The sequence below is a fragment of the Homalodisca vitripennis genome, chromosome 4 (genome assembly GCF_021130785.1).
Source record: "Homalodisca vitripennis isolate AUS2020 chromosome 4, UT_GWSS_2.1, whole genome shotgun sequence".
Lineage (NCBI taxonomy): Eukaryota > Metazoa > Arthropoda > Insecta > Hemiptera > Cicadellidae > Homalodisca > Homalodisca vitripennis.
Genome location: NC_060210.1, coordinates 164,553,378 through 164,577,487, shown reverse-complemented (window position 1 = coordinate 164,577,487; position 24,110 = coordinate 164,553,378). Strand labels below are relative to the sequence as shown.

At 33.1% G+C, this 24,110-nt stretch overlaps 1 protein-coding gene across 3 annotated transcripts in view; it reads right to left on the bottom strand.

Moving 5' to 3' along the window:
- Positions 1–24,110, bottom strand: part of LOC124360510 (neurobeachin-like protein 1) — a 545,778-nt gene that overhangs the window by 971 nt on the left and 520,697 nt on the right. For all 3 annotated transcript variants that reach the window (XM_046814200.1, XM_046814202.1, XM_046814201.1), the window contains exons 3-16: positions 17,601–17,730; positions 16,798–16,966; positions 15,711–15,824; positions 15,190–15,342; positions 14,824–15,025; positions 14,400–14,646; positions 12,976–13,084; positions 10,348–10,457; positions 9,891–10,110; positions 8,042–8,241; positions 6,795–6,967; positions 6,433–6,632; positions 4,075–4,218; positions 2,913–3,061 (exon numbers count right to left, since the gene is read on the bottom strand). In XM_046814200.1, the coding sequence (XP_046670156.1) occupies positions 2,913–3,061; positions 4,075–4,218; positions 6,433–6,632; positions 6,795–6,967; positions 8,042–8,241; positions 9,891–10,110; positions 10,348–10,457; positions 12,976–13,084; positions 14,400–14,646; positions 14,824–15,025; positions 15,190–15,342; positions 15,711–15,824; positions 16,798–16,966; positions 17,601–17,730 (2,320 nt within the window). The remainder of the gene's footprint in view (positions 1–2,912; positions 3,062–4,074; positions 4,219–6,432; positions 6,633–6,794; positions 6,968–8,041; positions 8,242–9,890; positions 10,111–10,347; positions 10,458–12,975; positions 13,085–14,399; positions 14,647–14,823; positions 15,026–15,189; positions 15,343–15,710; positions 15,825–16,797; positions 16,967–17,600; positions 17,731–24,110) is intronic.

Here is a 24,110-nt window from a genome sequence, read left to right as displayed (position 1 = left end):
CCATTGTTAGAGAATATGGAGGCTGAGGCATCATTACAGTACTGATGTTGGTCAACAATTCACGAACAAGCAATGAAGTGTGAACAATGATGTTGTAACAGGTCAAATTACGACATTTGAATATTCACGGGGAATTGGCAGACTGTGACGTCAGTGAATCGGCAGACTGTGACGTCAGTGAATCACATGTTGTCGGAATTGAGATTTATTTAATTAATAACGAAGAAATATATTAAACTTTATACGGGAAAAGATTTAATTAATTAAAATGAAGTAAACATAACCAAAATTCGTGTTTTACAAAAGTACTAAATAGAATTACGCAGAAAAGCCAATTGTGGGATAAATGACTTGTATATTGATGACGTCATAAAGCGCATGTTGCTAAAAATTTAAATAAAAAGCTTTGAAAAAATAATAAAAAGAAAAATAGAAAGATTTAAATTGATTAATTATAGTGAACGTGATAAATTTCTACAATTATAAGAAAAGAATCAAATTATATTTAATCGTAAAGACGTTGATTTGAACGGGAGAGGGGATGAGTATTGTTTTGAATCGGTATGTGTAGTTTTATACGGAGATTCCTCCTTCTCTTTCCAGACTTGAAGCAAGGAGGTTGTGTGGATTCTCCTGGGATAGTAGTGATGAAATTAATAGGAAACTGTATTATGGTGTATTGAAATTTTAATGAAGGATGGGATATTATGTTAGATTCTTAAGTTATCAAAGCAAGGTGAGTGGAATTATATATGTATGGACAGTGTAAAATGGAATAAATTAACGTCAGGGTCATTTGGTTTGACTTTTATTTGAGTGTCCCATTTATAAAGAAGTGTGATAGGAACTTTAATGGAGTGATATTGAATTTTTTAACCACTACTCAACCTATTTAAAAACCTGAGATAGATATAGACTTGTTGTTGGTGACACCACAGACATTCAAATTTGATAGTAATTTGGTATTAACTTGGAATAGTATGAGTTAGCCAACACGAAGTAATTTACATAACAAATGAGAGGGAGCACATTTTGAATAATGATTGGGAGAGGATTGGGACAGCAAACTGTTTATCTGGAAGGTGGCAGAGTTTCAAGCAGTACCAAGGGGACGCAGCTAGCTTTGGGCAGATTTTGAGCAAGATGGCGACCAACGCCATCCGGAGCAAAATGGCACAGCAACGCGACACTCAGAAAATTGACACAGCCAACGTGGGGCAGATCTTCAGCAAAATGGTACAGCAATGTGGGACTCGTAACAAAATGGCGCACAACTACATGGGGCGTCAACAACACTAAAAAACCGATACGCAGCAATGTGGTGGATTGTTATGGTATTAAAGCTATGAATCGTTTTGCCACAAATCCGTGTGTTTTCAGATTGCTTCATGCAAACGACATTGAACTTCCAGGTAGTACTCCTTATTGACCATTTGAGCTTGTAGCAAGAATTCATGATTCACTATGCCATTAAAATAGAAGAATACAGTGAACATTACATGCACATTCAACTGCACTTGTTGTGCGTTTTTTGGCCTTGGCAATCCACCATGCCTCCAATTGGATAATTAAAACTTAGCTTCAACGTCATCTCCGTAAAACCATGTTTTGTCACCTGTTATTACACATTTCAGTATTTCTACATCGTCGTTTACTTCATTTAGTGACTTTTGAGCAACTTTTATTTTTTTGTTCAAAATTCAACCATTTCGGAACCAATTTTGCTATCACGTCTCATACTCAAAAAGATTTCATGGCACGAGCCAAATGATATGCCAACATCATCAGTGACTTCTCTGGTCATTATATTGTGATTGTTTATAACCGTAAAAACATAATCAAAAATCTTGACAGTCAAACTCTTCTTACTTTATGGACACCCTAATTTGCCTATAAAGTTACTTAGAGCAATGAAAAAGTCTTTTTACTTATTATTATTAGCTTGCAGGGACACCAACCAATGTTTGGTACATTGAAGTGATAACCAGTTTCTAGTTAAATCTTGCCACTGTACACCACACTATACCTTCTTTTGTCTAGACAATCCATAATCTGATCAATGATCTTGCCATAAGCAATGAAAAAAATGTATATGCAGGTGATTTACGAAGATATGCATAAACTGTGAGAGCTCATTCTACATGTAAAATAATAAAAAATTTATGTAAATATGGGTCCGGAAATGCTTTGTTAGCGAGTTACAGCTAGCAAAAGATTTCACCTGGACTTCAGCTCACTATGTAACACAAATACAATCATGTGCCACAAATCTCTGAAACTTGTTAAATATGAAGTATACTTACTTTCTGTTACCTCAGTTCTGCCTGAAAATAAGGGACAACTTTCCGGACAGTGTCAGTGAAAAACATAGAGATACGGACCCTTGCAATCCTTTATAAATGATTGTGTGTTATTTTTGATATTGCAATTATCAAAAACATTAGAATGATTGTCTATTTTTTGTGTAGAATAAATGTGCCACAGCCCTGTGATGTGCCGTGCTTTTATACGTTATGTGCAGGACCACTATATAGGCAGTTACGATGCTTAGAGAAAGAACTGTGTGAAAATCAAGGTCACCTGGAGGTCAAATTTTTGTTCTTTTTGGATATCACTCATTACAACTAGTAAGCTGCTATGATTTTATATCTGCCTTTAAACAAATTTCTACAAAAAATGTGGGTTTCTGTGTGGACAATCCGATTGATTATTTACGTGCAACAACGTAAATCATCTAATATGATTATTACGATAATGAAAATGGTGAGCTTGAACTTTGCTGCATATCGAGTACATACTGGGGGCTTTTTGCTGCAGCAAACATGTTTAGGTAGAGTAGAAGCTTTTGAAATACCTTGTAAAATTTAATTGTACAATAAAATAGACAGTTTGGAAGTAAAGGAGGAACGTACCCCAGGAGACGACTCATGGTGAGGTCTCCGGCGTCATCCACGACCACCAAGCAATCTCCAACTGTGACTAGGCCAGTGACTCTCCCAGCCACATACTTGGAGCCTAGACTCTCTCCATTCACAGAGAACACATGCACCGAGTGGCTTGTCTACACAAATCACATATACAGACTGTACGTCATAAAGTTATATACTTATTTTATAAATATTGAAAATATATCTGAAATAATAAATTGGTATATAATATATTAATCTAATATTTAGTTGATTATTCTAGATTATGCTAAGATGATACTTTTAAATTTATGTTAAACCAACTAACTTACAATATTTAGATGTTGTCTGTGAAACAGCCCATATTTTACCAGTTACAGCCCCCTTAGTAATAAGTATGTCAAATGACACATCATGGTCTCTGATTTGCTGTTTGTCATACATTAGGTCAGTGGACTTGTTGGCTGTCTTCCTAATTCTTATACAACCCCCATGCCCCTCACTTTGGCTATTTCTTGAAACTCTCAGTATCCACACTGTATGTACATGAACCCTCTCTCACTCTCAATATTTAAATATTTCATTAAGAGCTAGCTGCCCATAGATAAGTGACCCTGACATTTACCTTTTAAGAACAATGTTAAATTTCAAATACTTTTATGCCCTAGTTTTTGGTCAAAATTTTGGACATCCATTTTGGAATAATGAAAGATAATGTCTCGTTTTATAGATACGACTAATATGCATCCAAACACTTATTATTGTAAAGTGTATAATTTTGTAATATGCAAACGATGAAGTAAAAAGGCTTCAGTTTGAATTGAAGACATTTTTCATAGCTGAATTACTAAAAATAAGGTCTTAAAAGTGTAAAATTTGGCCACCAGTTCAGCTGGCTCTTAAGTACGCAAAAGGCCCTTGAGGCTTAAGTGCATGGCAGTAGGCCGCCCCATAGAAGAAGAAGTGTCAAATCTCACATAAAGAAATATTTTAAGTTCAGCGACAAGTGGCTTGGATTATTTATACTATCTCATTTCTTAGCAACTCTTCTTCAACTGTAAAGAACATCACCTGGATATTTTTACATTATTTTCCTCTCTTGTTCCACTTCAAATATATAGCTCAATACTGAAAAGCTCGGAAATTTAAATAACATAGCATAACTTACCACAGAACTAGCAGTGAAGGCAATTTGACCCTGGGTAGAGAAGGCAAGGAATGTGATTTCGGTGCACATTCCCTCACAACCGGCTGGATACAATGTGCGCAAGTACTGACCCTCGTGAATTGTGTGAACATTCACTGTCCCATCCTACAATAAGTTGTTTATCATTAAGACAATAAAAACAATGGGATAACATCATTAACACCCAAGGTGATAAAAAAGTGGAAAAGTAAAGCATTTCTATAATATGAAAACTTAAACAATATCCATATCACAATTGTTTCATCAATTACGTCTTCTGATAAATATATTATTTTAATCAAATTCACTTGCATTAGTGAAAACTATAGATGGATATGCCAATGGCTATTTATTATTGTGATTATTTGTCTATGTTACACATATGTGGTTGGCAGTCAATTGCCAGTCTCTGGCAATACATCATATGATAACATTGTCTTATAAATTTTGTGAGATTGAGCAAAGCACAGTTTCTGTTTCTGTGGCCAGGTTTTGGACTGGTCTTACCTATCACTACTTTTTCAACCTTTCTTATGGTTTTGATGGCTTCCTTGAAGGCAAACATTTGTCTAGCAGGATGAATTCCATTGTTATGTTCAGCTAGACGACTTTTGATTTGTCAGAATTATGTCATTGGTCATAAGATTTTTACTCTGCCCCTTTAGGAAGTGGAACTAATTGATTTGTATCACCATTGTTTTGACAACAGCTTAGCTGAGAACATTATGGTTTGAAGTATTACAGGAAGTGCAAATTGTAATTGAAATTATATCAACTTTACATTAGCTCTTCAGATGTTGATAATATTCAACAGTTTGAGTAATTTTGTAATTGCTAATGTACTACTGGCAGAGTAGGAATGCCAAACTTATTTTGATAATATGTGTCAAGTGTGTCTATTATGTGTGCTCAGTGATATTTCATGTGGGAGCTTGCAGGTTCGTTGTATAAAGGTAGCCAGTGTAATGTTATTGATTTTGTTTTATTGCAGATGTTTTTTTTTGTATTGTTAAATTCAAAGGGGCAAAAGATCAGTTCTTTGGTTTTTGCTGACAATAATTTCACCCTGCAGAGTTGAAGTGTGGTCTTCATACAACTCTGGAATGTATGAAACAGGCAGCATCAGCATGGGGGTGTGATTTAATCTAGCCATTTATGGTGTTTTACCTCTTATATCTGCTAGCAGGGTTGCATCTCTTACAATAACCTTAGCATGGACTTCAATTGAGATTAAAGAAGATTTAAAGAAGATGGGTAGAGACATTCACTTGTGTCTTAATTGGATAAAGGAGCTGTTCTTTGAACCCCTATTAGCATAAGAAAAATTACTCTCTTTATCATACTTGTCTTGTAGTTTAGATTTTGGTAAAGTAATAGTAGGAAAGTCCTATAGGGTATGCCCTATATGCGTTTCAGATTGGCTACAACTTCCAAAGAAATATCTTTTTGTGTTTGACAATGGACAAGGTGTCCCACTCATGCTTCCACCATATCTGGTTTAATTCATTTTAGGCTGAACAAATTTTATAAAGTATATGTCATCTTTCTGATCTTTATAATGTTCTTCTGTTCAGAGTGGGTAGAGAATCAAATTGCCTCTGGGCTCAAAATGCACCAACTTTAAATTAAATGGTGGATGAGAGATATTACAATGTATTTACATGAAAAATAATGGACTAGAATAGTTCAAAGTTGGTTTTGAGTCTCAATGCTTTTGAAAAACAACGGTAGGTTTTGAATCTCAGGATGGTTTCAAATTTCACAACTTAACTTCAAATGGGTAGATATTATTCACTTAGATCTTTGGGTTGAGACTTTGATCAGTTCATTCAGTCTTGAATAATAAAATAATGCTTTCCAATAAAATATACACACAGCAAGAACATTTTCAAGCATGTTGAGCAGGTCGCCGTGTGTCGGAAACAGCTGGTCATCACATTACATGTTAGGAAATTGTATGTGACATTGTGGCTGTGTGTTTAAATGTACCGTACTGCTTTGACAGAGGCTAATTCCAAAAATTGTCAGTGAATGTCTTCTCACACTTTCATCTAGTAACTGCGTGCATCAGTTAACTTATCACCATTAACTCTATATAATGGGCTATGAACTTGTAGCCATCTACAATTTTGCAACTATTACAACAAATGTGATCTTATTTATTATATCCTGATTTACAGTTCCTATTATTAACATTAATGGAATGTATGGGATTTCAAAAGTTTTAAAAATATATATTGTAATTTTCTGTTTCCTGGCTCTCTAAGTGTCCACGGCTCAGTTGGGGATAAAACATTGTTTAAACAAATAATTTAAGAAAGATAAACCCTTTCTTCTTACCTTAGAACCAGAAACAACGAGATCCAGCTCAGTTGCTATGGCTACAGTTGTGACGGGCTGGTCATGACCATACAGGGTCTGTACAGGCTTGAGGGGGGCCGAGGCCAGCTGACTGATGTCCCACACTACACAGGTACAGTCTTGTGATCCACTCACTAGATACCAACCGCAGTTGTCCAAGGCAATACAGGTCACCAGGTCTGCAAACATCATAATACTAATTTCAACTCTGGCAATTGTAAAAATGCCTTGCTCAGATCTTCTTTTCATGTCAAACTTTGTTGCTCTTCAGTATTTGCATTAATTTAAAAAACATTGATCGCTTTAAATACAACTATATAGAATTACGGTATATTACTCACCGAAATGCCTTATAACTGAGACCAAAGTCTTGTTCTTGGTAAGGCTGAAGACCCGCACACTACAGTCCCAATGGCCGGCAGTGATGAGCATCTTCCCGTCATGGGAAACGCAAAATAGTTGACTGTGAAGTGTGATGCTTGGATGGAATGAACCTGCTATACTTCTCCGACTCCTTTATGAAGCAAAAAAATATGTAAGTATAATTTATATTTTCTTCATTGGAAAATTTTCTTTTCTATCTAAATAAATGATAAATACATTAATACTATCACATTATATAACTGTTGACAGATTAAGTATGTATTTCATTTATTATGTTTGCTAGAAATCTGATCCTTACACATTGTTTAGTTTTGCAGAAAAACTATGAGGAAAACACACAAAATCTAACATTTTCTTAAAAAATAATCTTTCAAAATATCCATACCAAAGTTGAATTTGGTTGATTATATGGATTTATTCCAAAGAATTCAGAAAGGAAGATTCAAGCGTAACTTGGAGGAAATTGTGTTAACAATGTGGCTTTTTAAGTGACCAATCATATTTTAAGTTTTGAAAAACCACTCTAAATATATATTCAAGAATATACAACATGTCCATATTTAATCTTGACAGGTTTCAATGTTAGTACAAGTTCAAACAAGAAAGTTAATTTTCTGTTTGAAATTTTATAACAAGAATTAAAAAAATAAAATATTTCATAAATACAAACATAATATGTATAACGATCAAAGAAAGCTAAAATAACATAATAGTACTAAAAGTTTCTTCATGTTTAATTTGTTCTAATATATTTGGGAAAGTCATTGTATGAGGATGTTCAGAAAGAAATTGACATCTACAACTAGCTCGATGGTGGGTGGGGATTTTTCTTGGGCTAAAAAGATTCCTACACCCAGCACATTTAGCAAGCTGTATGTGTATGCAGTAGCGGGCGGTCTTTATCTCCCCAACTTTTCTCTCTGTCACCAGTTAAATAAAATGTGTGCTGCTAATAAAAACTTATCCTCTTTTGAAATGCATTCTGTAATAAGGTTTTTGTTAGCAACAAATACAAAAAAATTGAAATCTATTGCCAAATAAAATCTGTTTGGGAGGATGCCATGCTGACCAATATAATTATTTCCCTGAAATTGCTTCATTTGTCTGGTTTTGTGATACATTGTTCAACAGTCTCTATTGTAAATCTGCTATAAATACCATAGTGTATTGAGTTAAGCCAAGTTTCAGATGCAAAGGAACAAACTTGTTATTGGACAGGGTAGGATCCACATCCAGAGTGAAGCCTCGGTTGTTGTAGCGGTCGTAAGGCAGCCAGGAATGAACGCCCAAGATCCCAGCTCGTGACACAGTGACCAGACAGTCGGGAAGAGTTGTCTGCAAGAACCCCCTAGGTGGTGACCTCGGCCCACTCACATACACCACTGGGTCCTTGTCATTGAATACCTGGCCCAGACCATGTTACTGTACTATAACTAATTAATTTTTGTATAATACTATACTAAGCACCAGTACACTAGACTAGGTTATATTGAAAGAGGGTATAAAGGACTCCTAGTTCACTGTGCATTAGCCAATTTGTCAGAGAGTTTATTACCTCTAAAACCAGCATGTCTAGGAACCCAGATAAGATGTACTGAATTTCCACTAGTAAATTCTGTCGAGTCAAGAGCCATAAGAGCAGCCTGACTATTAGATAGTATTATTATCCGTTGCTCAATATAGTTCCTAGTCACTCCTATACTGGCTCAAGCTAAAACTGCGTAGATCTCAGAACAGTGCATAGTACAGTAAACAGTGTGAAAGGAGACACTTGACAGATCAATATAAAAACTTATACTATCATTTTTTAAACATTGCCACTACTCCGTAAAATTGCTGCAGCCAACATTACTGAATTTTAAAAACTATGTGTCAATCATACTGTTGTTTAATCAAGTTTATATTGAAATAACTGTTTTTAATTTTTGAATTAACCTTGTAGAAATACACTGGTTGCTGATTGTAAATTAAAAATTTGGTACCTTTTAGTATATCGTAGTAATAATTAATAAACTCTTTAAATACTAATTTAGTTTTGAGAAATGACATGTAAAAGTCACCCTGTGTGGAAATGTTTAAGTCAGAAAATTTTCATCAGCAGAAAAGTTTTGGATCAAAAGTTCAACAAAATTTTTTATTTGAAACGTTTTATTTGGAGATGTATAGTTTGGTTATAAACAGGTGATTTAAGTGAACATATAGTTGCTGTGCCCACGCAACGAGCGACGGCGCTTGGTAACCTCCACGCAGTTTGTTTTCTCATTTATATACATGTTTGTCCTCATTTAGAGAAAAATATGACTGTGTGTTTACTAACTGCTTAGATTGTATCTGAAATTAATTATATACCATGTGATTTCTCAATACTTTATTAATATGTGTAAGGAATTTGGAATTTAAACATAATGAAGTGTTACTAGCTGAAATATAATTTTCTGAATCAATTTCTGTAATTAATCCTTTATTGACAATATTGGAATTGCTTATCTTAACACTATTGAGCTTGTTATAAAATGTAAAGGTAAATTTAAATTAAAGTAATTTTGAAGAAAAAACTAAAATTTTAAATCTTGATGAACAATTGTGATTTAATTTTATCATAAATATGATAATACTATAACTAATTCTTTTCTAAATTAGACAAATTTTATAAACTGTAAACAAACTCTTTTTGCCTTTACAATGTTTAATTAATTTTAAATTTATAATTATGTTTCATCTAACATATACTGCACCTATAAGTATTTAAAAAGTTGGAACTTAATTACGAACTCCTTGCGACTGTGGCAAGGAGTAAACCTACACAGCCGCACGAACTCGGCGGGAGATATGACTGGGAGTTGAGTCAATGTCTTTAGTTGCCACTGTTTTTCTATACCTCACCTCGCCCATCGCACCACATCAGGGCCATAGTGGTCTCCTAATGTAAGGTGTGGTAGTTCTAGGTTCTGGACTCTTAACTAAACAGTTCAGTTTAACATCTGTTTAATGAGGATGGCTCTTCACAACGAGACCTATATATTTTAAGAATTAGTCGAGTTAAGTATACTCACTTCAACTGAAATTGGTGTTAATTTATTCAAGAACATTGTAATGTCTGGTTTTCTGTCAGTTTTCAGCATCTTTGACAACGCATCTTGCAAGCTGAGACGGGGTGGATGAGGTTCCTTGAGCAGCTGGCTTGGTGTCTGACCAAAATTGTTGATCATCCCTTCCACTGCCTCTCTTTCCACAGGGTTTGTGATAGCATCTAAATCCACAGCTCCTTCATAGCTGATTGAGAAAAAACATCCAGACTCAGTATTTACAAAGATACTTGAAGAGATGGGTATCAACTTTAAATACATAGAAATTGCACTATATGACTGATTATTATTAATCTAACTTAATAAAAATATAAAAAAACTTCTATTGATGATTATATTAACAATACTTTTATGGCAGTACAGATTTTCAAATAACAACTAATATTTTACCCAACAACAAATGTTGTTCTAATATAGTTCTAACCTGCAGTAGTAAAACACATTGAGAGCTTCCACTGCCTTGGGACCTTTCTGTTTATAACCGAACACCAGATCTATCCACTCATGCAAGTGGGAAGACACATATTCTGACTCCTGCAACAGTTAGGATATCATGCATAAGATCAATAACTACTGAAATATGTTTATATACAACTGACTAGCTTATTTGTACTTGAAATAAAAGAGTTAACTGATGAAAATTGTAAATCCGTAGAATAATAGATCCGTAGATCCATATTATAATATGGTAAACCATATTTAAAGAAAATAAGTGAGATAATATTCTTAAAAATAATTGAGTTCTTTTAATTTAAACAGTCGATAATAAGCACTTTCATGTTTTAAACTTGCATTTCCATAACGAATGTGTATTTGTTAACTGATAACAGAACACCTACTACTGTATGGAGCTCACAAGTGGAGTAGCAGGAGGGATTTTTAAAAAGAAATTGTGCATGGTAGACTATAAATAATTTTAATAATAAGTTTTGAATAAAATAACTAACATTATGTATATAATAAATTTGTAATTACCATAAATTGTTATAATTTGAATATATCTTTTTTGTTTTATGAAACAATTTTATGTTTGCATATTATTATTAATAATATTGTTTCAGTGGTTGTTCTTGTTTCATTTTTTTCTATCATGCTATTTTTGGTTAGTAATTCTAATGTTTAATTATTTTAATATGAATGTAACATTGTTTTTACTATTATCAATTAATTGTATTGTTTTGTAGTTATCAATTTATTTAATATATTTAAACTACATTCATTAAAGAAGTATTGATAAATCAAATACAAAAAAGTAGGCCATCCTGCAATAGTTATAAATTATGAAATTTAGTTAAATAATAATAAGTAAGTATATATTTAAATAGACACTATAAATACGATAAACGTAAGATAATTATCAATAAATTTCTGTAATTCTTACAGATTCTCTGTAATTAATTACAAGTACTGATTAAATAATGCACTAAGTTAACAACTAAAATGTCAATCTTAAGCTGAATAAGTCACATGAACACAGTGCGGATAAGGTGGCACTGGGGTAGACAGACACTATGTAGAGGGGTGGGACAATATAACAGCATCTTTTTGAAAAAGCTAGTTTGAGGAATTCGCTGGAATCTACCCCTCCCTCAATGAAATTTTGTCTCTTTCTGACAGAACTTTTAAAGTTATTAGTCACCAAAATTGTTTCATACTTTTAATATAAAAATATGTTGTGACATCTTAATGCATTATTATTATTAGATCCCTAAACAAAGATTAATTTAAGAGGTTGTGCTACACTACAATAAAGATCCAATTATTTTTAGGAAATTATGGAAAGATGTCTAAAAATCTGTACAAAAAATAGGAGACATATTTTAAATTTGTAATCTTGTGAATCACAAGCATTTGTAAAGTGAATAAATACATTTTTCTTCTGTTATATAATTATATATCACTTTAAAAGGAGCAGACTTATGAAAATAGAACAAAGTTAGAATATAACAACAGTTTATTGTTCATAATACATTTTGAACCAGTTTTATCTTTTAAAACAAGCTGTGAATACATGGAGAATCTGTACTCATGCAAATGTATAACTGTTTAAAGACGACATGAAACTGTAGATAAGTTATTTTTTCTGGTAACTGGATGACTCACTCATTCTACACTTAATTTTCCTCATATTTACTGATGACATGATCACAAGATGGAGATTTGGTTGTTTCAGAATGCAGAGTTCTCTGTGAGTTTGGAACTAGCATCACTTTACGAGAATCACAAGTAGGTTTCTCCGAGTATTCATGCGAACTTCTGTAGATAGAGTAAAAAACCCTCAGAACTGCAGAGGCTGTGTAAGGTCTGGCATCCATCTACTCCTCGTAGGTGTGGGAATTGATTAAATTAAACAGGGGTCACAACTGTAGCATGTCTTCTGTTATTCCTTTTCTATTTATATCTGTACTCCTTTCCATTTCCATTTAGTAGAAATGAAAAACTATTTATTTATGTTTGAGAATTTCTAATTGAAAGCGTGGCATTTTAAACATGTTATATAGATAACAACATTTTAACATCCCCTGGCAAACAATAGAGAAATTGTGTCAGTCAACTGAGTGATAAACTTTGACGATGATCAGCCAAATTCCAAGGAATGACATACATCAACATCGAAATCAGTGTTCCTCATAATGAACTGAAGCTGTATGCACAATTTCAAGTCAAATAGGCCAGTTTGTTTTTGAAATATTATGCTGACAGATGGTCAGCCGATCAGAAATAAAATTCTGGATTGAAAGGTATCACTAAAGCTCAGCTAATCAATGAACAGGTTTGTTGAAAAATACTTTTTGAGCTATTTCAAATATATATATATATATATATATATATATATATATGTAAAATATTGTTTGTCTGTAAAACGATTACAGATAATGAGATATAAATTAGGTAAGATAATGTGATTACAATGAAGTTGTGGTAAATTCACCCTGTTTAAACTAGGAGTAGAAAAAGCATTTAAAATTGATTCTTACGATTTTCCTGGCTTAATACAAACAAAAAATAATTTATAACACAAAAATTATACCTGTAAAAAGTATGGACTTACTAAAGCTTTTCTATGCTTGTAGATAAAATCCTCTGCACTTGAGGCCCAATTGGGAAGTACCACATCATTCACTCTTTCTTTTGTACCTTGCAGTAGGCCCAGATCAAATCTGTAACATTTTTGTTCAGACAGTACATCTTTTGTTAAAAGTTGTTTTAGACAATGTATGGATTGTGAAGTTGTAAACGATACACCATTTAAAAATCTGTAAGCTACATGGTAAAAATGCATCAGGAAATTAAATTATAAAATATTAACTTAAAATGAATTAAAGTTATACACCTCATCAAAAGAAAAACCATGAACACTTGACCATGGATTCCAATTTATTTGGACTAAAACTAATTTTATATCCTAATAGAAAATGGATATGAAAAACTCATAAATTAGTTTGAGATCCTGGTTGTAAAGTTAAAATATAGGGCAATTAAAAAAGAGTGCCGGTTTTGAAACGGCTGGTAAAGTTATGGTAAAGTTAGCTGCACCAAATGAATCAACAGTTCACAGACTCATAAAAAAATTCTTTGAAACGGGTTCAACAATTGACCTTAAAAGTTCTGGTTCTGGGCATCATTGTTTTGGCTGAACTGAACAGATTGTTGTGTTGATACGTAACAGTATGGCCGTTATCTCAGCGAAATACGTCACTGTTCTCAGCAATTGGGTTTAAGATGTTCTTCTGTAAGGAGAATTATTTGGTAGGATCTGAAATATCACCCTTATAAAATTCAGATCACATAGCATTTGAAAGTGGTTGACCACCTGAAGAGACACAATTTGTTGACTGGGTATTGAGAAAACGGCAGGAAGATGACAGCTTCACAAACAAAAACATCTTCAGTGATGAAGTGCACTTCCACTTAAATGGATTTGTTAATAAAGCAGAACTTCCTTATCTGGTGTTTAGAAAACTATCGCATGAAGAGAAGGAAATGTATGCTCAGTGACTGACAATTTGGAGCAGCTTTTGGTCGGATGGCGTTATTGGCTTTGTTTGAAAATCAAGAAGGACAAGCCGTGACAGTAAATGAAGACCAATATCATAAGATGATTAAGGAGTTTTGTGGCCTCATTTAGATAGAATGGACAATGACGTGTTGTAGTTTCAGCAGAATGGTGTCACCTGTCATACTAGCTGCGAAACAATTATGTTGTTCCGTTAACAGTTCCAAGATCGCATTATTTTTCGGAATTTCAACCTTCAATAGCCACCAGAGTCGTGTGACTTGATGCTTTGTGACTGTCATCTTTGGGGTTGTAGAATAGTTATGACAACAATTTTAAAAATTTTTTGTAGAATACTTATGATAAAAACGTTTAAAATTTTTTTATAAAATAAAGATCTTTTTTCAGAAAAAATTGTTTTAACTAAAAAAGATGGTTAAAGGTTTTGTTTCGACTAGTATTAGTAAAACCATTATTACTTGTTCAAATTTTTCAGGAACTCTGGGAAGTAAAAGAATTCAGGTATCAGTTCCTTGACGTCATTTGGATTGTCCATGAGAAGTTTCCATGTCTGAGGAATGGAGTGGAACTGCCTGTCAGCTACATCAAAGCGGCCACTCTGTAGCTCTATGTGGAGTGACGTGAACGGTTCCACTCTCACCAGATAGTGTAGCACGCCCGCAGAGTTGGAGTAGTGAGTGCCGTAGTGGAACTTGGCTATCATTCCTGAACAGGAATATATTATATTCATACACAATGTTTCAGATAAAGGAAAATAATGAGAAAACTGGAATAGAGTCATAAATGACAAACATCAATTTGATTTGGAACCAAAGTTTTGTAAAAAAATCTTATCCCTAATAGAGAATAGCCATATATATTATTACTTAAATACGTATTTACCGGATGGATCCTCAAAAGAATCATATTTGATCTTGACATCAGCTTCGTTGCGGGGGTTGACAACTCCGATAGGTTTAGACAAGTCTCGAAACGATGCCGGGTCCGAGAGATCAAGATCATCAGATGAATAATCAGCCACAATCCAAGGGAACACTGGGTACTGGGAGAGATCATTGTAGGTACGGCCAGCAATCGTGTTTAACTACAGCATATAGTGACCATTATTTGCATTGTTTGTAACATAATGGTAACAATACAAAACAAAAAAAAACACAGATTGATTTAACACAATAATCATTTCTTTATTTGTAGAAGAAGTTAATACAGTTGAAACATTACATAATTTTTTAACAATATACACTGTACCTGCATTAAATATTCAAAGTTAGTTATCTCATGGTTGACCCATTTCTGCGTGAGTCCTGAGGCCCGCAGTAGGTCGGCTGGAGATCTACTGCTGTTGTAGGCCAGGTTCGGTGGTCGCAGCCCAAGTAATCGACTCACCACCCGGTTCCGTGTCTGTAACAACACTCCTTGTTGGTGTTACTTAGTATTTATCTTTTAAAGATTTTGTGACCACTTTGTTAGACAGAATGTAACTAAAAATCTCTTAACTTATAGTAATAAATGTCACACATTGCATACTATTAGATATACATATCATATTTGCCAATTTGGTTAACTGAAACATATTTTACAGTATAAGTAAGGTTTTAAACAGATATGATTCTCAAAAAGTTGTTTTTATTCATAATATTATTTTTAGTTTATTATTAGGCAAACATATGATCAGTATACCAAACTGTATCTTTTAGCACATTTAAAAGCAATACAGGAAAGAGAAAGTTAGAGACAAGCAATAATCTAATAGTTAAATAAATAATTACCTTAGTTGTAAAGTTTAGGAAGTAGTTGGTGTGGTCAATGAGGAAGATCTCCAGTGCACTTCTACGCAAATTGTATCTTCTAAGATAGATTTCTCTTAAGCTTGATAAAGGCCACTGAAAAGTAAAATTAACGACAAAATTTAAATACTTTTACTCATAAAAATATTTCAAAACTTGTGAAAATATCTAGCTTTTATCAGTGAAAATGTAAATTTAATTCAATCAGATGTAGACATAAGGATCACTATTGCACCAATGATCATTACTATTCTCAAGAATGCTTAGGCTCATCTAAAATTTCAACTAAAGGTGATGGTTGATCCTTAAATGATACCAATGCACATGTTTATAAGAGATGATGTTCTACAATCACCATCATTTGGTGATGCCTGGTGTGATTCGCTGACCAGCTGAACAACTTATGATGTCCTTACTAAAATTTCAAAGTCTTGGCCCTCTTCCAGCTGGTCTAAAATATCTAGTGTGAGTAGTCTAAGATCACATCATAAGATTAAGATGGTAATCTTATCATATAGATAAGAATCCCATGTCTCTTTTAAAGCCTACTAAAAAAGTAGGCTGTCATCACAATGACATATATCTTTTTTAGTGAACAAAATTGTAAAAATTATAAACCATTACCTTGTACATAAAATTAAACATAATTTAATGCATAAGAAGATCTTAACATGAACCACCTAAGCCAGTCATGGGCTAAAAGCAAGTCAATTGTCAGTCAACATACCCTCTGTGAATTGGGTTTCTTAGCAGTATTTATGAGTCTACCAATGTGAAAAAGCGGGAATGATGCCTTTCTTGTAATATCTCCCTTTAACAAAAGTCTAAGGCAAAATTTTTTTGGAGGGCAGGGAACAGTTCCAGTTTATACAATCTGGTAAGCCACTGTCTGTTTATCAAATAATGTTCATTATGTGGAGTAGAGAATGTTTCTGCTAACTTTTATATTCATAATGTTTACCAGCTTCTCTAAACTAGAATATCTAAATTGAAAAGTTCTTTATTCGTATATAACTAATAATTGAAAAGTTCACAATAAGTTTAAAAGAACAAACTTTGAGGAAGGCACCTTAAAATCTTGTCTGTCCATGTCCTCCTTGACAGGGCTGAGGTCGTGGAAATAGACATGAGTGGTGGTGATGTCGAAGCGGCCCTTGATGGCACTCATGAGTGTAACTAAATGGCACTCCTGAGACAGCACCAGCTTCTCCTTGCCTGCCTCTCCACTCCCCTCCACCCTGCAGACCATAGATTACATTATTGATAAAAATATACTTCAAAAAATAGAAAATGTACAATAATTACTCTATGGGAATATAATCTTTTAATCCATACAAATATAATTTATTTTTCAGTTCAGAAATTTGAGAGTAGTATCATTTTCAAGTATTGTGTAATTGTTTCTAATACAAGTGAAATGAAATAAAATTATATATAGTTTTGCATGCATTGTTATTAATTTAAATGAGAGGTGAAATCTTAACTAATCTTAGCTGGATATTCTGAGGACAAGGAAACTAGTCAAAAACACACCTCTGTGTAAACTATTCTATGAATAAAAATTTGGAACCCATATACTGTCTACTTAAATACTAATACATTAAAAAAATGTAATGTTCTTTGCAAATTCAACTTGGTAAAAAAACAAAAATTAAATTAAAAATCTGAATACATATCCATTAAGCCATTTTACAGTTCAAAATATATTTCATCATGAAACTCATGAAGGTAATGGTATTTTGTTCTTCTGCTGTGTAAAATTAAATTGCAAATATATAAATTTTTATTGGTTTTTTTTACTGCAAAAAGAAATAAGTTATAACCAAATTACATTTAAAATTTTAGATGACCATATAACCAATCACGACTCACTCTGTCTCAGAGAGACTCCTGAGATCTTCTTCTGGAATGTAGTCAGCATCGTCAGTTTCTCCTCTGAGCACAGCTGAAGAGATGTTGAGAGAGAGTGGTACCTCCTCAGATCTGGCTCTGCTCAACCAACCTACATGATACATCATGCTCATAAAAATATCTTATAGCGATTGAATGTCCTTATTTAAGGGATAGTTGGTCTCACCAAAAAGGTGAATTTGTTTTTATATTTTGGGGTAAATTAGTAAAATATATTCAGAAAAAATTCCTTATTTTGCAATATAACACCAGCAATGTCTACAACCCTGATTTGCAAGCCCAGCTCTGCAAGAAAATAGCTTTGAGCAACGTAGCCACTCTCTGTTCAGTTTAAATCTGAGTCCTAGTAACTATTCCCTGTTCAGCAATTCATAAGGAATCTCAGTGGAAGACGCTCATCAAACCACAAATAAATGAAGGATAGCTTTATGTGACGTAAAATAGTGGTTATATTGAAAAATAGGATAAAAATGTATTATGAATGATTATTTGTCTTCTCAAATCAAATCACTTTATTCCACATAATACATAATCGGTTTATACAAGAAAACAAGAAAGATTATTTGTATTGAAAATTCTCAGCAAGACTATAGGTCAAAATGCTGGGAAGAGTTCTTGCTTAAATTTACATACCAGCACATAAAAGCTATATTATTATATGGCAGGATAAAAATAAATCTTCTTTAAATGTATATAACCTTAAATACTAGCAACAGTGAAAAGAAAGGATTACAACTAGAACTTTCATATAGAAATCAATCACTACATTTTTAAATTGAGAGGTGCTAAGTTTTATACAAAGTTAAACCTAATAACTAATAATCATAAAGTAATTCAATAACAGGACTTTGGACTGGTAAATCCAACACGAAGCAATCATGCTGTCACTTTCCGCTTATATACAATGACGCTGTTACTTTCTGCTTCTTTAATTTCATTAGGTGAATTTCTATCAAGTATTTGAACCAGATCAAATGAATTACTAATTTCTGAACTATGAACTAATCTAGGAATGCAATAACCGTAATTGTCTTTGAGCCTTATTACAGCATAACAATGTTGAGTTTCAGTAAAAATCGTTCCTTTATTATTTCTTATGAATAATAATAATGCTTTAATAAAAAGCTGCTTTATATTAAGCACAGGAAATTCCACAAAAAAGTAACAAAATAGGAAATCTATAGCTCTTTTTTAAAACAGTTTTTATTATTGCTTTCTGTGTGATCGTCAGTGGTTCTAAGACGACAGCAAAGGCACCACCCCATGGCAGTATACCATATTGTAACACCTATGTATGTCTTTACTCCTAATGTCTACCTTTTCACCTGTTTATTTTCCCACCTGTCTACCTTTAGCCTAACTACCTGCTAATACTGGTTTGACCATTATCTGTTATAAGCTCAAATAGTTATTAGAACAGTTATACATAATATAATGTCCACATACATTCTCAAGGAATTTGACAGAAGATTACTTTTATCATCATTTTAAGTCAATGGAGCTGCACAATAGTATTTATGAATTATTATTGAAAATTTTCATGTCATAATATTTTGTTCCACTGTGTCTGTTTCAGGCATTTGTTATAACTATAAAAATCAGTGAACCAGAACTGTGAAGTTAGGAAGCAAAACAGTTCTTAAAGAACACTAATGAGATTGCACAAAATCTCTATGTAACAATCCTATACACAAACCATATGATTAGTCCAATTGCATTGGGCTGATAAATAACAAAACGAATAGTAAACTAAAGCATTTCCCACAGAATTGAAGAAAAGCATTTTGCATCCTCTCACCAAGGTATTGTTGCCAACTAGTGTGAAATAGTCAAGAGACCCATCTCCAAATTGTCTGCTGTCTAAGATATTACAAAAGATTGTGATCAAGTGGATTATGATCCGTATCAACAAAGTATTATGTCAAAATTAAAAAATGAGAATTTAGGAAAAATCATACAGAATGCAGGCAGTAGCCGTCTTCTGATATTATTGTCAATTTAAGATCCTATTAGCCAAGATGAACAACTACAGATTTGGTGAGAGAACGTGCTTAGGGCATACTGACATAAAGACAGCAGGTCATGAATATTGTAGTAAAATATCTTTTTAAATTACATAGTGAATCTCAATTTAATTTACCTTTGTCCAATATTATTTAATTTGAACCATTAGATTTTCCTTTGTGTGCAAAATTGTAATGTTCTTTTGTATGAATATGACTATGCATTATATTTAGCTTATGCTACTGAACATACAAAAATAGCTGTCAATCACATGTATAATTCTAACCGTCACCATGTTCACTGTGGTCTGATGTGTGTTAATTGTTATATATTTGATTATTTATTTCACAATTTTAATACATGCCATTATTTACAAACATCCTTGTTTAATTTCACATATTAACAACAGCCAATATACTGTTTCTACTGTTGTTTTAGAAATCACCAATTTCTTTATTATATCTAGTCTTTCTATTTGATGAGTGATCCTGGGTTCAAACTAAATATAATATCCCCATTATAATCTGAATAAGTTAATATTTGGGATGAAAAAAAAATTAACTGTAGTAATTCTTGTTGATTTCATTCAGTTATATTTCAACATAAAACATGTACATATGTACATATGTTTTTTAGTATATGCTTAGTTTAGGTTATAACATGAGAATTTTATATGTTAATACGTTTAATTCAAGAATAATAATTAGAATTCTTTCTCCACACACACACATATGTACAATCTTCATATGGGAACATTATTCTCTTTTGTATCCCTTGTGTTACACTCTGTATGTGTTTCAGAGGATAAATCAGTTTTTATTTGATTTTGTTAACAATGTACTTAAGCTAAACATAAGCAAATGTTTAATCCTTTACTTTATTCCACCAAATGTGATACAGACCCTTAGTGAGAGTGGAGTGGCAGTTGCGGACAGCAAAAAAAATTTTGGTTGTGTGTAATAAAATGAAAACTCTCAGGGTAGTGCTGGATCGGAATCTCAGGTTTTCACAACATTCAATGTGTTCTCAAGAGATTGATGGATCTGTACTGATGTGGAACACTGCTCCCAGATTCAGCAAAGTTTCACCTCTGACAGCCAATTGTCCTGATAGTATTGTGATACTGTTTTCTTGATTAGGCGACTCAAAGCATCTCAAATAAAAACATTGGCAGAATTCAAAATCTCCAAAACCCAACCACGTTTTAAAATTCACATTAGTTTTAAATCTCTGCCATTTTGACTATGCCTCTCTTTTCTTAGAGTCTGCCAACCTATAGAGGAAATGTGCAATCTGACATGCTGCATGACTCATAGGGTTATCACACATAAGAAACCATAATCCCCAACAAGGAGCTCTTGTACCAGGAGGAAGTTTCCAAATAAAGCACCTGCACGAATGAAAATTATACATTTCCAAGGAAATGAAGTCTTTCTCTTATTTCAGTAAATCTTGCATAGTGACCTTAAATGATAAAACGTAAACAGCTTCCATTAGTTAGGATAAAAATGAAATAAATGTCCTCTTAATTTGTCAATGTTCAACGTACTCTAACTTATTATTTTCTTGTTAGTTTATAGCATGATAAAATTATTGTCCAATTGTTAATTGTATAATTTATTTATAATATGAGTTGAGCTGTAGACTACTGAAATATACTCTTTTATTTGACTTATTCCTGATCAATATCTGAATAAACATTTCATTTTCCGGTTTGAGTGGCATCATGATGTGAACAGCAATAACTCGCTGGAAATTTGTATATAGTGTTATAAAAATGGAACTTAAAATAATCAAGTAATATGTACAATTTCATTTTAGACAAACAAGCCTGAAGAATGGTAGATTTCACATGTGGCGATCATCTGCAAATAACAAACTGAAGATGCCTTATTAGTTGAGAAGTTTAATTTGCACAACACAGATAGTAGGATCGAGCTTAATGTTGGTATTTTGGTATACATGTAACACTTTCAGATATTTTGAAACCTTACAGGACAAAACTTTTACGAGCATATAAAATTGTTACTAAAGTTGTAAACTTCACCTAGTAGTTACAATTCATTCAAAATGATATTTGTAAACATATTCACTTATAAACATCAATGTTATTGTACATTTTTAAAACATTTGAACAGCTGCCATCTTGAAATCTTAAGAATTATCGAAAAATGAGTAAAAATAAAGGTTTAAAAGCTTAAAATAGTTTATCTGTTAAAAAAAGGCAATTTATTATTTATCTTGTGAAATAACCAAGATAAAAATGTACCACAAATGGGAACTGCCCCCCCCTCCTTAGAACATTTTATTGGTTGAGGCTAATGAACTTATTCATGCAATGTGTAAGTACTGACTTAATACTAAGTTTAGTTTGAATTGGCTGGAAAATACTGCAATTACCATAATGTTACTGAATAGCCATATGACCATTTTCTAAAAAAACCTTACGATATGTCAGAAACACATAAGAACAAACGTTATTCCAAATGACCTAAGAATTCTAAAACACTGTTTAGTTTTGCTTTATGATGCATAATAACTTATCTATATAACCATTCTCTTTCGAAAGTTTGAACGGCCACAATCTTGAAACATTAAGAGATTTCAAAAAAGGACTAGAATAACAATATTTTGTTATCTATAATTATTTATTATTTCAAGAGTAGATACAGTATGTGTAAATTTTGAAGCTTTTCTGGGAAATAGCTGAGTTAAAATTTTTGTACAAATGCGAATGTGCGCGCGCGCGCACACACACACACACACACACACACACACACACACACATTTTCAGAATATTGTGGTTTTGGTTCCTGGTTCTAGGGCCAATGACTGCAGGAATCCAAACATTTTCTCAGAAATTCTGTTATGGGAGTGATTGCAATAGGATTTCTATTAAATCTACCAAAAAATACATTTATGTATTCAGTACTTCTACATATACTGTAAATTTTCAGAAATATTAAAGTAATTAACCCCACAATGTAGTTTACATATGTCAGAAAATGTTATACTATATACTATCTCTATCTAATTAGAGTATTGCTGTACTTAAATGAACATTTTTATTCACAATTTTTCAGTTTTTTACCGAATAACAAGCCTATATAATATAATAACATTGGATAAGCTAATAGACAAATGAATGTGTGTAAGCTATTACACTACCATTCAAATGACAATTCTTGATCAATTCTATGACAAAATATTAGGAAAGGAAAGTGGTGTATGGTTTGGCATTACAGTATTATTATTCTATACAAATCAAGACAGCTGCAAATGAAGCATTCCTTAAAACATTCTGCTTCACATTATGACATGAGCAGGGCCAGTTTGAGGGGTAAGTAAAGTACGTGGTTGCGTAGGGTGCCAAGCAAAAGGGGTGCCTAAGCGCTCTCCAGTGTTCAGTATTAAAGAAGGAGACTAGACTAGAGGTTGAAAGTTGATGCACATCGCCAAATTGTAGGAGTAAGGAGTTAGAGAAAATTGTATATCGTAGGGTGGGACCCTTGAGCATACTCCCAATACTTGATTTATCGTTATTCACAAATAAAAATAACCACAAATAATAACAAATGGACTCGCCCGATGGGCACCCCTCCGTCATCTACTTAGACTCGTCCGGCAGATGCCCCCCTCCCTCCCTAATAAATAAACATGGTGAATAAGACCTTGCAAAAGCCCCATCTACTTTGCAAAACTTCAATGGACCTCGTAAAAAGTGTCCAGTCATTTTTGGAAAATATGAGTTCTGATGAAGGTCTCAATAGCATGATCATAGACGTTTCAGAACTGACAGAAAAATTAGTGTTTCTGCTGAATTTGAAAAAAAACCGAAGTTCATGAAGTAAAACAAAGAGGTAATTCTCATATGAGAGCGAGGATGAACCGATTCAGGCTAGGCTGGCATCATTCAAAGTGAAATTTTTCTTTGTGGTGCTTGATACAGCAATCACCTCACTTAAAGAGAGGTTTGAACTCATGGGGCATCATAGCAAGAGTTTTAGTTTTCTGTATGAAATTAAGAATCTTTAGACATTGGACAAGAAGATCTGCATTGAAAGACACCTGCATACAACTTCACAATTTTCTCAGTGATGGAGAAGAATGTTAAATAAACGGAGTCAAACTGTTCGAAGAGCTAGACATTTTTGCGCCAATGTTGCCACTCGGAAAGTTCTCCAAGTACGACCTTGTCGTATAAAACAAAAAATGATTATATGGACACATTCCCTAATGTTTTTGTTTCTCTAAGAATTCTTCTAACGCTCCCTGTTTCAGGAGCAAGTGGTGAAAGAAGTTTTTATCAGTTGAGACTAATAAAAACTTATCTCAGATCAACCAGTTGTCAGGAAAGTTTGAGTGGACTGGTATTAATGGCCATTGAGAATGATTTGTTAAACCAAATGGACACTGACTACGTTTTCAACAAATCCCTTTTCAGTGTTAAGTGTAAACGTTTTAAGT